At 39.5% G+C, this 14,256-nt stretch overlaps 1 protein-coding gene across 1 annotated transcript in view; it reads left to right on the forward strand.

Moving 5' to 3' along the window:
* myo7ab (myosin VIIAb) overlaps positions 1–14,256 on the forward strand; it is a 62,006-nt gene that overhangs the window by 44,374 nt on the left and 3,376 nt on the right. The window contains exons 35-46 of the mRNA XM_074672203.1: positions 50–176; positions 3,543–3,712; positions 3,799–3,989; positions 7,205–7,329; positions 7,422–7,579; positions 9,402–9,555; positions 9,945–10,100; positions 10,184–10,289; positions 12,902–13,015; positions 13,167–13,254; positions 13,358–13,464; positions 13,566–13,751. Coding sequence (XP_074528304.1) covers positions 50–176; positions 3,543–3,712; positions 3,799–3,989; positions 7,205–7,329; positions 7,422–7,579; positions 9,402–9,555; positions 9,945–10,100; positions 10,184–10,289; positions 12,902–13,015; positions 13,167–13,254; positions 13,358–13,464; positions 13,566–13,751 — 1,682 coding nt within the window. The remainder of the gene's footprint in view (positions 1–49; positions 177–3,542; positions 3,713–3,798; positions 3,990–7,204; positions 7,330–7,421; positions 7,580–9,401; positions 9,556–9,944; positions 10,101–10,183; positions 10,290–12,901; positions 13,016–13,166; positions 13,255–13,357; positions 13,465–13,565; positions 13,752–14,256) is intronic.

The following is a 14,256-nucleotide window of genomic DNA, read 5'->3' on the forward strand; positions in this document are numbered from 1 at the left end:
TTTGTCTTGAAGGTGTTTTTTCATGAATGTGAACTGGGTCTTCCCACAGGTCCCAGTCTGCCAAAGAATGACGTGATTGTGGCGGTGAACTGGACCGGGGTTTACTTTGTGGACGAACAGGAGCAGGTTCTCCTGGAGCTCTCGTTCCCTGAGATCACGGCTGTGTCCAGCAGCAGGTCAGATAAAACCAAGATATAATCTCATAGTTTGATGCCTTTTTTATCCCAGGGGAAAAAAACATCAAAATTAGGGCTGATATGAAAATTTTGGCCAATACCGATATTAATATTGCTGTTATGGCCAACAAAAAAACAATCTGAGATGATGTGTCGAGGTAGTTCAAAGAGAAAGAGCGGCACAATCGTGAGAAAAGACGACCATTGAGAGGATCGAAGGATGAAGCGCCCAAGATGAATGCGATCAAAAAAAAGTATGTTTTGTCCATTTTTTGGATCAAAAACAGGAAGAGAGACATAAAAGAAGTGAGTCCACTCTTCTTAGGTAGTTTTGGTGTTTTCAAAGTCAAAGAAAAGAACATTATTTGGGTCTTGAAAGATTGTCAAGATGCTCTGAAAATGGCCAGGAGCTAATGAGTAAATATCGGCCCACTTTCACACGTCGACCAATATATATTGTGCAGCCCTAATCAAAATTAAAACAGTTTTGATGTTTTTCCTGTGGATAAAAAGACTTAACTTTCTAGATTTGAGCCCTATAGAGGGATTATTCGTTTATCAACTACGGTGGAGTATAATTGTTTGTCAACCGACATGGAGGAGTTAACCACCAAAACACATTTTTTGACTTAGTATTGTCACTTTTACGGATGGTAAACAGCTCCCAGGTTAGTGAAAAAGCAGTGAGTGGGTAGAAGAGATCAGCAAATTGACAGATGTTAGGTGTCACTCGATGCTCATGACTGCATTATCCTTGGACTTTTACCAGACTGAGACAGACCAGGACGTAAATGTGTGTCAATAAATCAGGAACCCTCCTTAACCAAAAAGAGCACACAGACTGCTGAGTCTGAGACCCGGTTCATAACAAAAGAGCCAGAAACTACGTCCAGAGAACTGCACCACATCAGAATATTAAAGGTTGAGTATTTCAGGGATAATAGGCTGGTTCATCATTTCATGATATTCCCTAATTTTACTTTAATCCAAAATCTGTTTCTGTCAATCATCATTTATAGCTTCACTTGTTATAAATCCTCTCTACATTAAGTCTGTGTTTGTTCAGAACCATCAAATAAACTAAGTCAAATCTGTATTCTGAATATCAGCAGTTAATGTTACTTGTTTGTGATCAAACCTGGTTAACCCAGGTTGGATAAAGATGGCACATTTAATTACACACCCGCAGAAGTCGCTGGTGTTTCAGAGTAAAGTGTGACCCTGTTAACTGGTGACTCTCTGCCGTTAATCACTGCTGCATTCACCTGAGAGTCACCAGTTAGCGTGGTCGCTAAAAACTCCAAAACACCGGTTGCACTGTGACGGTCGAAACTTGATAGACATTGCCTCTGTTGTATAGTATAGTTTCTAAAAACTGATCACAGAACAACCGAACATTTTGATGCTGATAACAGCTTGAATTGAGTGTTTAAAAAATGCTAACTGGTCTGGGCCCTGTTCTACGAAGCAAGTTCAGCCTAGCGAGATAGCCTTGGAGCTACCTCGCTGAACTGAGCGCGGTAGCCGGCGGTCTCGCTACACGGTTTTACGACGCTGGTTATCAACCTCATAAGTGGATCCAGCTAGGCAATGAGCGCGTGCACGCATATAAGGCGGGGCCCGCTGCATCTGACCAATCGCGAACGTGGAGCAGTCTGGAGCGTCAGAGCAGGCCGGAGAGAAAACGACCGCATACTTCACTCAGGAGGAGCAGGAGGTGATCATGAGGAAGTATGACGAGCTGAAACATGTAATTAACGTTAAAAGCAGCACCGTCGCCGCTGCTAAAGCACGGAAGGAGTGCTGGCAGAAAATTGCTGACAGTCTAAATGCGTAAGTGTAGTGCAAAAAAAAAATCTTTTGTGCCATTATCATCCTGAAATAGCACTGTTCACCATGCACTTTTACTGTAACATGCACCATACCTAATTTATTTCTTAGATGAATTTATTCATTTGTTCATTCCTATCGTGTTTACATTTTTTTAGTGTGATATGTAGCCCACATGAGCCCTACATGAATTCCTCTCACAATTTTAATACAGGCGATAAAATATTGTCATGGAACAGAAGTGTTGGCATTAAAGATCTTATTACGGCATTGAGAGTTCTTCATTCCCTTTAACTACCTGTAGAAAGTGTCATGTACTACCAACCCCTCCCTGGAAAACTGGTAACTTTCATAAAGGTGGTCATCCAAAAAAGAGAGTGGGTCGGGCTCCGATGTCCACGGGATCCTCTAGGAACGGACAAGCCATTTTTTCATGTGGGCTCATTGGTCAGTGGGCGGGGTTTTTATAATCCGCGAATTCAATCTGGAACCTAACCTGCCCCGGAGCAGGTTAGCCGTTCAGCACATGTTGCCATGGAGACTCGCCTCGCTGAGAAGTGATCCCGTGTCGTAGAACAGGGAATCCTGAACCTATCCTCAAAGCTACCTCGCTAGGCAGTAATCCTGCTTCGTAGAACAGGGCCCTGGATGAATTGAGCTAAACTTTGCTTTTGCAGTCAAGATGCGATACCAACGCTGGTATTAATATCGAATGATACCAGAGTAAAAAGAGCCATAATCTAGTTTAATTTTTTCTTCTGCATGCGCTGAGTGCTACGGTTTGATAAGAATCGCACTGAAACACCAGCTATGTCTGTGTTTGTTTATTTTTTGTGTTGTAGTCTTCAACTCTGTACCTCAAAAAAGATTTTGTTGTAATTTAACCTTAAAGTGATACTTTTTTGCAGTTTATATTCTTTAAAAAAAATCTTCACAACAGTGTTTTGGGGAAAAATTGTTTTGTTACTGTTGTATTGTTTCTGAACATAAATATTTATCATGACACTTTAGTAATTTGTAGTCACCTTTAAACTTTGCCCAACTTATGTCCTAGGTTTTAACATTTATCAAAAGAAAAAATCACAAAAACACCTAAAGGTTGGCAGTTTGATGATACATCAACCTTAAATATTAAAAGTATCGGTATAGGTATCATATGGATATCTGTATCAGTATTGGCGATACCAAAATTCCTAGTATCGTCTTTCTCTAGAGTGCGCAGCATTATTTTGACGTTGACTGATAATCCCTCTATAGATACTTGATTTATTTTTGATTCCTCACCTTGTAAACTCTTTTAAAAGATGAATACAAATGTCGATATGTCTGTAATTTGGCCGCAAAATGACCTTGGTCGTGAGCTGTTCCCTTTTACAAATTCACAACTTGAGCCACACGTCTGCTCAGGAATTTGTCCTGAAATCCAAAAACAGTTTGTTCTCTCGTCTTCCTGGAATGTGCCGCAGTAATCCACCTGACCTCTATTCACTAAACACTTCAAAAACTGTTTTCCTCTCCTGAACTCTGACTTTCCAGAGGAGGTAAACTCCAGGGCCAGAGTTTTACTTTGTCCACCATCAAAGGGGACGAGTACACATTCACCTCCAACAACGCTGAGGACATCAAAGAACTCGTGGTCACCTTCCTCGACGGTCTGAGGAAGAGGTCTAAGTACGTGGTGGGACTGCTGGACTGTCCCAACCCAGGTGAGACTGGATACAAGCCTGAATGCAGCCTGCTTTGACACTGTGACTGTTTTAAAGAGTCTGATAACGTCTTCTTCGTGTCGCAGCGGGCGCAGATTCAACCTTCCTGAGCTTCACCAAAGGCGACCTGATCATCCTGGACGAACACAGCGGGGAGCATGTGATGAACTCAGGCTGGGCTCACGGCATCAACGACAGGACCAAGCAGAGAGGAGACTTCCCCGCTGAGTGCGTCTACGTGCTGCCAACCATCACCAGGCCGCAGTACGACATCGTGGTGAGTGAGGACACGGCGTTTATACCCTGAGCTGTTTATAAGAAGTCTGCGTATTCAGATTTCAAAGCGTTGTTGTTCCCCAGGTTGTAGCTGGCGTCTGACCTTCAGGTTAAAGAGCAGCAGACAGGTGGACAGACTCTCTTTAGCTGCCTACCTGAGATATCCTGGTTCTGAGCCAATCCAGCATTGACCTGGCTTTCAGGTCATCAGACTGGGTTAAGGTCAGCGTCACGGTTCAGGAGGTGGTGGTAAAGTTAACTCTTGTCTCAGGCACAGGAGGAGACAGGAATAACTTCACTGCACGTCGCTTTTTCTGGTGTTAGGAGTGACACAGACATGTACGCCTCAAATACACCAGATCTGTCTACAGTCCAACTCCGTTTCATTGCATATTGACTGCATTTTTAGTCCAAGAAGCTTTAGAAAAAAGAGGACTTGAATACAAGACAGCCAAATGATATCTTCAAATCACCACAACAATCTGACATGAGAAACATTTCTATGAGATGTATTAATTTTAAAAGTTTGACCACAGCCCATCTGGAATGACTGGGGAGATGGATTTTTTTGACCTATACAGCAGTCAGCCACCAGGGGGAGCAGTTTTTGTGGCGAGCTCACTTCGAGCCAAGCAAGATGTTATCAATTTTTTTTACAGTCTATGGGTGGACACAACTAAAACGTCAACATCCAGGCAGAGGAGGGGGTTAGAGGCAGACACAGACACTGACACATATCTCTGAAGTGAGGAGGTTGCTGCCGAAATCTGACCTAGAAATGCTCATCCATGCATTCATCTCGGGTCGCATTGATTATTGCAACTCTGTGTTCACTTGTTTAAATAACACAACTCTAAACAGACTTCAGGTTGTGCAGAGCTCTGCTGCCAGACTCCTGACAGGTGCAGCTAGAACAGCCCACATCACCCCTGTTTTGTCAGCGCTTCATTGGCTTCCAGTCAAATTTCGTGTTGACTTTAAAATTTTGGTCCTAACTTTCCGTGCGTTGCATGGTCAAGCTCCTCAATGTATTGCTGACTTGTTGTGTCCGTATTCTTCAGGACGCTCCCTTTGGTCTTCAGGCCAGAACCTCCTGAAGGTCCCTAAAACTTGTTTTAAAACTCGTGGTGACCTGTCCTTCCAGGCTGTAGCTCCCAGACTCTGGAATGAGCTGCCTCTGTCCTTTTGTGTTGTTGACTCTGTAGGCACTTAAAGCTTTGTTATTTAGTAGTGCTGGGCAAGTTAACGCGTTAATTTTGCGTTAACTCGTCAATCTATTAACGCCGTTAAATATTTTATTGCACGTTAGTGCATGTTGCTCACATGCTTTTATTTTGTAAATGTCTGTCGCTGACCGGAAGTGAAATTGGCGGAAAAACACGATGAGTAACCCAAACAAGCACGGAGAAGAGGGGCATTTCAGCTATATTTTTTCATCCATCGCTGGTGTTATCATAAAGTCAGCTCGTCTACCGTCTTCAGACTACGACTTCGAGTTTGACGGTTGTCCTTACCGGTTTGAGCCTGAGTACACGGACGAGGAGCTCCATGAAAGAAGGATGCAGAGGGAGAGAGACGAAGAGCTGGCTCGAGAACAACAAACAGGAGCACGTCCACGACTCAATGTGAACTGGTGGTGCGCTTGTGGACAGTGTTCGCCTATGGTAACAGAAGAGGAGCTGACTTTATGATAACACTGGGGATGGATGAAAAAATATAGCCGAAATGAGCGATTTTGCAGAGATTATGTCCTGCGCTGAAGCTCCCTTGCCGTGGCCCCCACTAAGTGCAGCTAAAATCAGCTGGATCTAAATAACTTCTAAAGGACTCCGAGCTGCACGATGTTTGTCTGAGTGAGTATATGAGCATGCACACACCTATAAATAAGGTCCAGGTGTCAAAAAAACGGAGTTGCCTTTTAAAGACTCTCGTCGCTTAGTGTATCAGTCCGCGCGTGGTGTGCCAGATATAAACAAACGCAGGTAGTCTGCCAGGACGAAGAGACACGATGAGAACTAGAGCCTTATTTAGCGGTGTTTTTGTGTGAAAGCAACGCGCTGAAAATTCTCTAAATAAAGCGTGAATGCAGACCAATATCAGAGTTTTTCGGTGGGAGTCCGTTTTTTTGTGTTTTTGGTCAAGTAAAATATGGCCCAGGGTGTTTGGTGTGTGCGCTCTGGGCTTCTGCTGCACAAAATCACTGCTGTAGGGGTAATTTCTGCCCTAAACCTTGTGATAGGACCCAACTTGTTCCATCCCGGAGAATCACTTTAATGCCCTGACAGTGGCAATAAGCTTTAATTTTGTATTTACATTTTGTAAATTTGATTTGCACTAAATATGTGATTTAACTATTACTGTTTAACAAGTACCGATTTAGTGTTTGCATGACAGATGTTATGGCACTTTCACAATGCGATTAATTATGATTAATCAGGGAAATCATGCGATTAATTACAATTAAAAGTTTTAATCGTTGCCCAGCCCTATTATTTAGGAAAGCTTTTGGATGATGTTTGTCTTTAGGTTTTGGTATTTTATTTTTTAGTCCCTTTTAAGTTTGTTTTATGGCACCTATCTATGTACAGCACTTGGTGATTTTTATCTGTGAAAAGCGCTCTACAAATAAATTTTACTCACTTACTTACTTACGCACATGTATAGAGTTCCACAGGAGATGATTGTGCAGGATTATTGCTTCAAAATTTGACTTTTTATTATTTAGGAAAATCCTGCAGACTCTCCCTTTAACTGCCCCTCAAGGACAGATTAATTCTTATTTTAGTGTCTTCACTACATTATTGGATACCAAAATAAAAAAAGAAATATTGCTCCTTTTCTCAAGGGAAATTTGGGCTCTAAGCTAAATCTAAATTTAAGCAAAAAGATTAAGATTTAATAAATGGGAGGAATATGTTACCCAAGTTTATTAAATGTATAAACAGTACAAATAATAAAAAAATACAAATGTGAGGAGAAATGAAGCAGTTTGTCCAATATAGGAATAAAGTACATGTGCAATTAATTATATTTGCTTAAATATGTGCATCCAACAGACTTTTCTCCTGGTGCAACAGGCTGTCTGACATTACACGTTGATGTGTCGTTTGATGTTTAATCTGTGTAGTATAACAGTAGGGTTGTTTTGTGAGAGTGAAAGTTGAATCATGTGGTTTTATAACTTTATCATCTTTATTTTACTCTCCTCTCTGCCAGGCTCTGGTGACGATGACTCCCGATCAGAGGCGTGAATCCATCGGCGTGTCTCAGATGAACCTCGCTGACAAAGAAGACAAAACCAAGGCGTACACCCTGGAGGAGTTCTCCTACGACTACTTCAGGTGCCAACATGTCTAGTATACTTTCAGATAAAACTGAAGAAAGGTCAAAGTGCGGAATTCTTTTGTTTTGACCTTTCAAACCCGTCTCACAGGCCTCCTCCCAAGAGCACTCTGAGCCGGGTGATGATCTCCAAGTCCAGAGGGAAGGAGCGACTGTGGAGCTGCACGAGGGAGCCTCTCAAACAGCCTCTGCTGAAGAAGGTGTTAGCTCACGACGAGCTCTCCCAGGAGGCCTGCCTGGCTTTCATGGATATCCTTTGAGTGCACAGCAGTGGGAGAAAAATCAATGATGTATCAGGATTTTTTTGTTAAAAAACTTTTTTTTAATGCCTTTAATTATAGAGAGGACAGTGGATAGTAGGGGTGGGAGAAAAAAAATGATATATGATATATCATAATTTTTTGTTTGACAATATCAAAATCTGGATCTTTGAATAAGAAGAACCAATTTTTTGACAAATTCTTCATTTTAGTCTGTTTATAAACTGGTTTGGAAAAAAAGTTACCACTTTTCTCCAGCAGAGGGCGAAATGTTTCTCTCTGACTCACGTGATGTGCATTTTATGGGAAAATATGGCTCCTGACATGGTCTGTTGACCTAATCATCATCATTTATCTTTTTACATAGTCTGGTGTTAAAAAAGCAAAACCAGAAAAGCAAACCAAAAATCCTAAACGTAGAAGAATTGCAATCTAAATTGAATCCGCACTGCACAAATCGTTATAGTCCTAGTGGACAGAGTAGGAGAGGAGGCGAGAGTGGGGAGGTAACAGGCCTTAAACCCAGCCACCCACTAGAGGGCAAGTCTTTGTTTAAGCTGCTATGAAGAGGATCTATTTTGATTGGACTCCCTCACCACCTTCTGACCCAGAGTCTCACACACACTGTCATAAATGAATTTTATTGAGGTGTGTATTTGTTTTGGAATTAAATGGAGATCGGATGGAAACAAATTTTCTTTGTTCAAGTCAACTTTTTACTGGATACAATGTGCTGAGGCAAGGTATTTATGGGTACAGTTACGTAGCGCTATGGTTTGAAACATGAATTCAAGCAAATGTTGTAGCAGCTGGCTATATGGTAGTGACATTGTCAGCCCACTGCTCTGACGTATCTGTAGGCTAATGTAACGACAAGTAAACACTGTCAGTTTGTATGTAGATTAGTAGCTCGCTCTATATTTAGTGCAGCTAGCAGCCCGGTGCTGTGAGACATGTCTGTAATGTGTAACGTTAGTAAATCCTGGTCATGTTCTGCCAATCATCTACCAATCAGAGCTAACGTAACCTCACTCTTCATTTTATTGATAGACTCTCAAGTTTGAACAGACCACTGCAGAATAACTGCTGACTGTGGGTTGGAGTCAACATTAGCACCAACAGATTAGCTTTTTTAGCCTTTAGCTCGTGCTCTATCTCTCTCCTGTTTATCTTTCTTCTGCTCTTCTGTCGTTTTTCTGTCTGACAGTTTGGCTCCAGTGTCCACCACCACTACAAAATTAATCACAGAAATCGTTTTCAGCAGAGATCAACACAGATCAATCTGGTCCTGGTCGACCTGAGCTGGAAGCTATGTAGCAGCATTTTAAAATAACCTGTAACCACCAATATTAGCTCTGATAATCTCATTTTAAAGTGTGGATTATGATCAGGCATATATCAAGAAGGGAGACTTTTTCGAGATCACTGAGAAACTCCTCACAGCTTCTTTGAAATCGGTTTTAAAAAGTTGAGACATCAGATCCTCTGAATAAATCTTAAAAACTGGATCAATGTGATGAGCATTTTTTGGAAAATATGGCTCCTGATGTAGTCAGTGGACATCATCATCATCATCATTTAACTTTTTCACTTGAATCTGAGGAAACTAAAAATAGAAAAAAATCAAAAATATATAAGAGTTGTAATTTAAATAAAATCTGCACACCAAAAATCGTAGCAGTCGAACCAGGAGAAAAAAATATCCCCCAAACCCTCGCTTTTAAGATCTGTTTGTGTATCGATTTTGCCTTTTTATGTCATTTCCTGCTGCGTTTAGTGAACAGTATCGTTCCTTGACCTCTGACCTCCACCCATGCTGAAGTACATGGGCGACTACCCGTCCAAACGGGTGCGTTCGGTCAACGAGCTCACAGACCAGATCTTTGAAGGAGCGCTGAAGGCCGAGCCACTGAAAGACGAGATCTTCTGTCAGATTCTGAAGCAGCTCACTGATAACCACATCAAGTATGGCTGAAACACACACACACACATACACACACACACACACATGTACAGCAGAAAAGTGAAAATAGAAGTTGCTTCTGTTTTACTCTAAAAAAAAAAAGCAGAAAACAGAGAACATGTGAGTCTTTCTTCTCAAAGAATCACTGAACAGTTGGTGCACGGTGAAGCCAAAATGTTTTGGACGCTGAAATCTGAGTTTTGAGGCTTAATTTGAAATAATCTTGGAAAGAGCTACAGGAGCGTAAGAGATGTTGGAGAGTGACGTGGATGTGGAGGAGATGTTGGTTTAAATTGTTTTCATTGTGTAGATGATCAATCCCAGCTGAAATCTTCCTCTTTGTTATGAAATATGATTAATGCATGTGTTACATGTGTGTGTGTTTGTGCAGGTACAGCGAGGAGAAAGGCTGGGAGCTGCTGTGGCTCTGCACTGGTTTGTTTCCTCCCAGTAACACTCTGCTGCCTCACGTCCAGAGATTCCTGCAGGCAAAGAAACACTATCCCCTGGCTCCTGACTGCATGCAGCGGCTGCAGAAAGCATTACGGTAAAACATGCTCACAGATACGCACAGAGTCCTGTTTGTCCAGTGAACAGTCACATCAAGCCTCCTCTCTGTTGTTTCTGCAGAAATGGATCCAGAAAGTATCCCCCTCACCTGGTGGAGGTGGAGGCCATCCAGCACAAAACCACTCAGATCTTTCACAAAGTTTACTTCCCAGACGACTCAGACGAGGTCAGTAATCAGTTCATCAAACATCACCTCCTGACTGACTGCAGGGGTTGGAGCGGCTGTTTATGGGGCTCTTGTGCTGTTTGATTTTGGCTTGCTGGTTTTTGACAGAAGCACTGAAAGAAATACTTTACAACTTCACAACACGACAAAAAAATAGAATAATTTTCTTCTTGCCACCAGAATGCACAACAGCGAAGCAGATTTACCTAAAAAGTTAAATTTTAAACAATTTGTACTTTTCTTAACATACCATTTTTAACATTTACTGACACTCATATTTCAGCAGATGCAGAATAACTCGACCTCGGGTGTTACCAGCAGCGTACAGTCATTCAGACCATGTCCACATGGTGTCTGTGAAACCACATACATTTCTGTACATTTAAACCGGTCATCCACACAAAACCACAGTTTAACTTCAACAAAAAACAATGTTTTCTAAAAACTCCTTTCAAAATGAAGATCTTGTAAAACTCTGCTTTCATGGTTTCATGCTTATGGAAGAGGATTAGGACCACTCAAAAAAAAGTCCCAATTTCTTTTTAATTATTATTATTTCTATTTATTTTTTTGTGGAAAAAAATGTCAGAATTTGCGATTTAAGTCAGAATTCTGACTATTTCTTTTTGTAATTCACTTTTTATTGCTTGTTAAACACTGTAGCTTTAAAAAAGGAAAAACACAGGTAAGTACATGTAATGGACCCAAGAACTAGTCCCTTACAACGATTTACAAAAGGATGGTTAAATGAAACAGAATAAACCATAATTATAAAAAAAAAATAAAACAAGATAAAATAATAATAATAATAATAATAATAATAATAATAATAATAATAATAATAATAATAATAATAATAATAATAATAAAAACAATAAATACATGAAATAAAATAAAATATAGTTATTTAAAATGATAATAATAATTACATATATAAATATATATATACCCATGACATGTCCAGAGTACTTGACTCCGAAATCCTCCACCTCCACAGTCCCCCCCCCCACCTTTATCTCATTTTACAGCCACTCTTTATCAAAATATTTCACAATTCCTATAGAATCCTGACTATTTCTAAAAATAAATAAATAAATTGTAATTTTTAAAAATGTGGACTTTTTAAAAAAAAATCTGGCTCTAATTTCAGAATTCTGAGTTTTTTTTTTTATTTATTTTTCTTTTTTTTCTAGAAAAAATAGCAATAAAAACATTTGGACTTTTTATTTTTAAATGACCCTAATCCTCTTCTGTACATATATTCACAGAGAACCAGACTTTTAGATCCCAAACATCACAGCTGTATGATGGAGGCTCATTGAAATCTGATTGGCTGGCACAGGTTTCACATCTGGCAAACACTGACACTCGTGGGTTTGAAACGGCTCGAATTGCACTTATCAGCGGATTTGCCCAGTTGCATGTGGTTGAATGTTGAAAAAAGTTTGTGATTGAAAAATGCTACATGAGTACAAGGCCTAAAAACCTCTAATAATGCTCCTATTGAATAGTGTTTTCTTATAAAGTGGTCCTCAACCTTGTTTGTCTTGTGTACCCCCTGAGCCTTTTTGTCATACAATGAGTACCCCTCAATAATACGTGTTGATAATTCTTCAGATGTAGAATGTAATATAACTGATAATTAAATGAAAATCATTTTATTTCATTTTTTATTTTATTAAATCCAATTCTCTGGCATTTTATTTTACTTTTTTACTCGTATTAAATATACAATATAGACAATATGTTGCCTTAAAAACAAATAAATAATACAGATAAATAAACACAAAATAACCAACCTGCCTTTGATTGATTTAACTTTTGTTATTTTTAACAAAGAAAAATGAAAAAGAAACAATGGAGCTCAGTTGAATAAGTCCCCTTTAAACAGGTATTTAAACTTTAAATACAGGACAAAACACTTAAGAAAATAATATTCAGACTCACTATATCAGTTTCACTTTTTTTCATCAGTTATATGAGCTTGTCTTTCATATTTTCCTGGCTGTTGGTAAGCATCTGTTCTGATTTTGGTGCATCTGTGCCACCAGTTGTTGTTTCCCGAGGGAAACTAGTTGAAGAGCACACGTACCATTTTATTAACGGGCTGATCTCAGTACTTCCAAGTTGGAAATAAATGATCAAAAGTTTCCATGAACTCCCTGAAATGTGTTCGCTTACCCCTAGGGGTACACAACCACTGCTGTAATAGTTGTCTCTGTGTCAAATGGCTGACTTTAATTCTCATGGACTGTTGTTTTGGCCCTGACTTAGCCCCAATTGTTGTCACATCATTGGCAAATCTGTGTGTGGAAAAAAAAGCATTTTTGACAACCATTAGAGGCATCTAAGTGATTTTACGCACGTTAAAGATTCATAAAACTTGGGAATTAATCAGTTTAATACTTCAACCACAACTCTTCAATTCTACAGTTTCATTCAGCAGATGCTTTAGTCCAAAGCGACGTACAACAAAAGCAAGAATTTAGGCAGAATGTTCATGTCCATGTCATGTCCACGTTCCCATCTGCGTATTTTTTCTAACTCATTCACATGTGTAGAGGGTTTATCTTCAAGTAGCTGTGTCAGCTTTTGCTTGTTTGTCTTTACAGGTGTTTGAAGTGGAGTCGAGCACCAAGGCCAAAGACTTCTGCCACAACATCTCTGGACGTCTGATGCTGAAATCTGCAGATGGCTTCAGTCTTTTTGTGAAGATCACTGACAAGGTGAACACAAAGACCAGCTTCAGTCGTCAATTTTTAAAGAGTAACCACAGAGTTTTATCTCACACAGAAAGAAGAGCGGAGAAATTTTCTTTTTGGTTCCTGGCTGTGGAAAATAGGATTCATTTTAGCTTGTTTTTCTGTTTGTTTTCAGGTCATTAGCGTTCCAGATGGCGACTTCTTCTTCGACTTTGTGAGGCACCTGACTGACTGGATCAAAAAAGCCAGACATGTGAAAGACGGTAACCCAGTTTTTACTTTTTCTAACACATGGTAACATAAAGCCTGTAGGCGTTTGCAGCAGCCATGATTTGTTCTTCCTGTAACTCTCCATCCTGTCTGCAGGCGTGGTGCCTTCACTGACCTATCAGGTGTTCTTCATGAAGAAGCTGTGGACCAACACTGTTCCTGGGAAAGACTCCATGGCCGACTCCATCTTCCACTACTATCAGGTGAGCGCCCCCTAAAAGTGTTAGGATGCTCACACTGAGCTGTATTACTCAACGGATGACTGCAAACATACAAACATCAAGCGACTGTCTTTTGTCTGCAGGAGCTGCCAAAGTATCTGAGAGGCTACCACAAGTGTACGAGGGAGGAGGTGTACCAGCTGGGGGCGCTGATCTACAGGGTGAAGTTTGAGGAGGATAAAAATCACTTCCACAATATCGGGAAGATCCTGAAGGAGCTGGTCCCCCAGGATCAGATGAGACATCTGTCCCCCGACGACTGGAAGAGGGTGAGCTGAAACACTGGAGCAGGATAACATGTTAAAAAACTGGATCGTAAAAATATCAGCACAATCTTAGATCTCAGTTACTAGGTTGTTTATTTACTTATTAAAAAATTATTGATTTATTTAAATATGTATATATTTAACATGCATTTAAAATTTATTTATTAATTTATTTCAAAATATTTATTTATTTATTTAAAATGCAATAAATCAAATTTATCTATTTATTTAAAAAATATTTGCAAACTTAGAACACATTTAAAATGTATTTCTGTATTTAATTATTTAAAAGATGTTTATTTAAAATGCATTCAAATTTTATTTATTAATCTATTTATTCAAAAAATATTTATCTACCCAAAGTGCATTTAAAATTGATTTAATTAAAAAGTATTTATTTATTAAAAATTCATTTAATTTATTTATTATAAGAATATTTATTCACTTGAAATTAATTTAAATTTGTTTTTTATCTATTTATATAAAAATTTATACTTGTTTAATTTTA

This window comes from Halichoeres trimaculatus, unplaced genomic scaffold (assembly GCF_033239565.1).
Source record: "Halichoeres trimaculatus isolate MK-OKI-2021-1 unplaced genomic scaffold, fHalTri1.1 fHalTri1_scaffold_6, whole genome shotgun sequence".
NCBI lineage: Eukaryota > Metazoa > Chordata > Actinopteri > Labriformes > Labridae > Halichoeres > Halichoeres trimaculatus.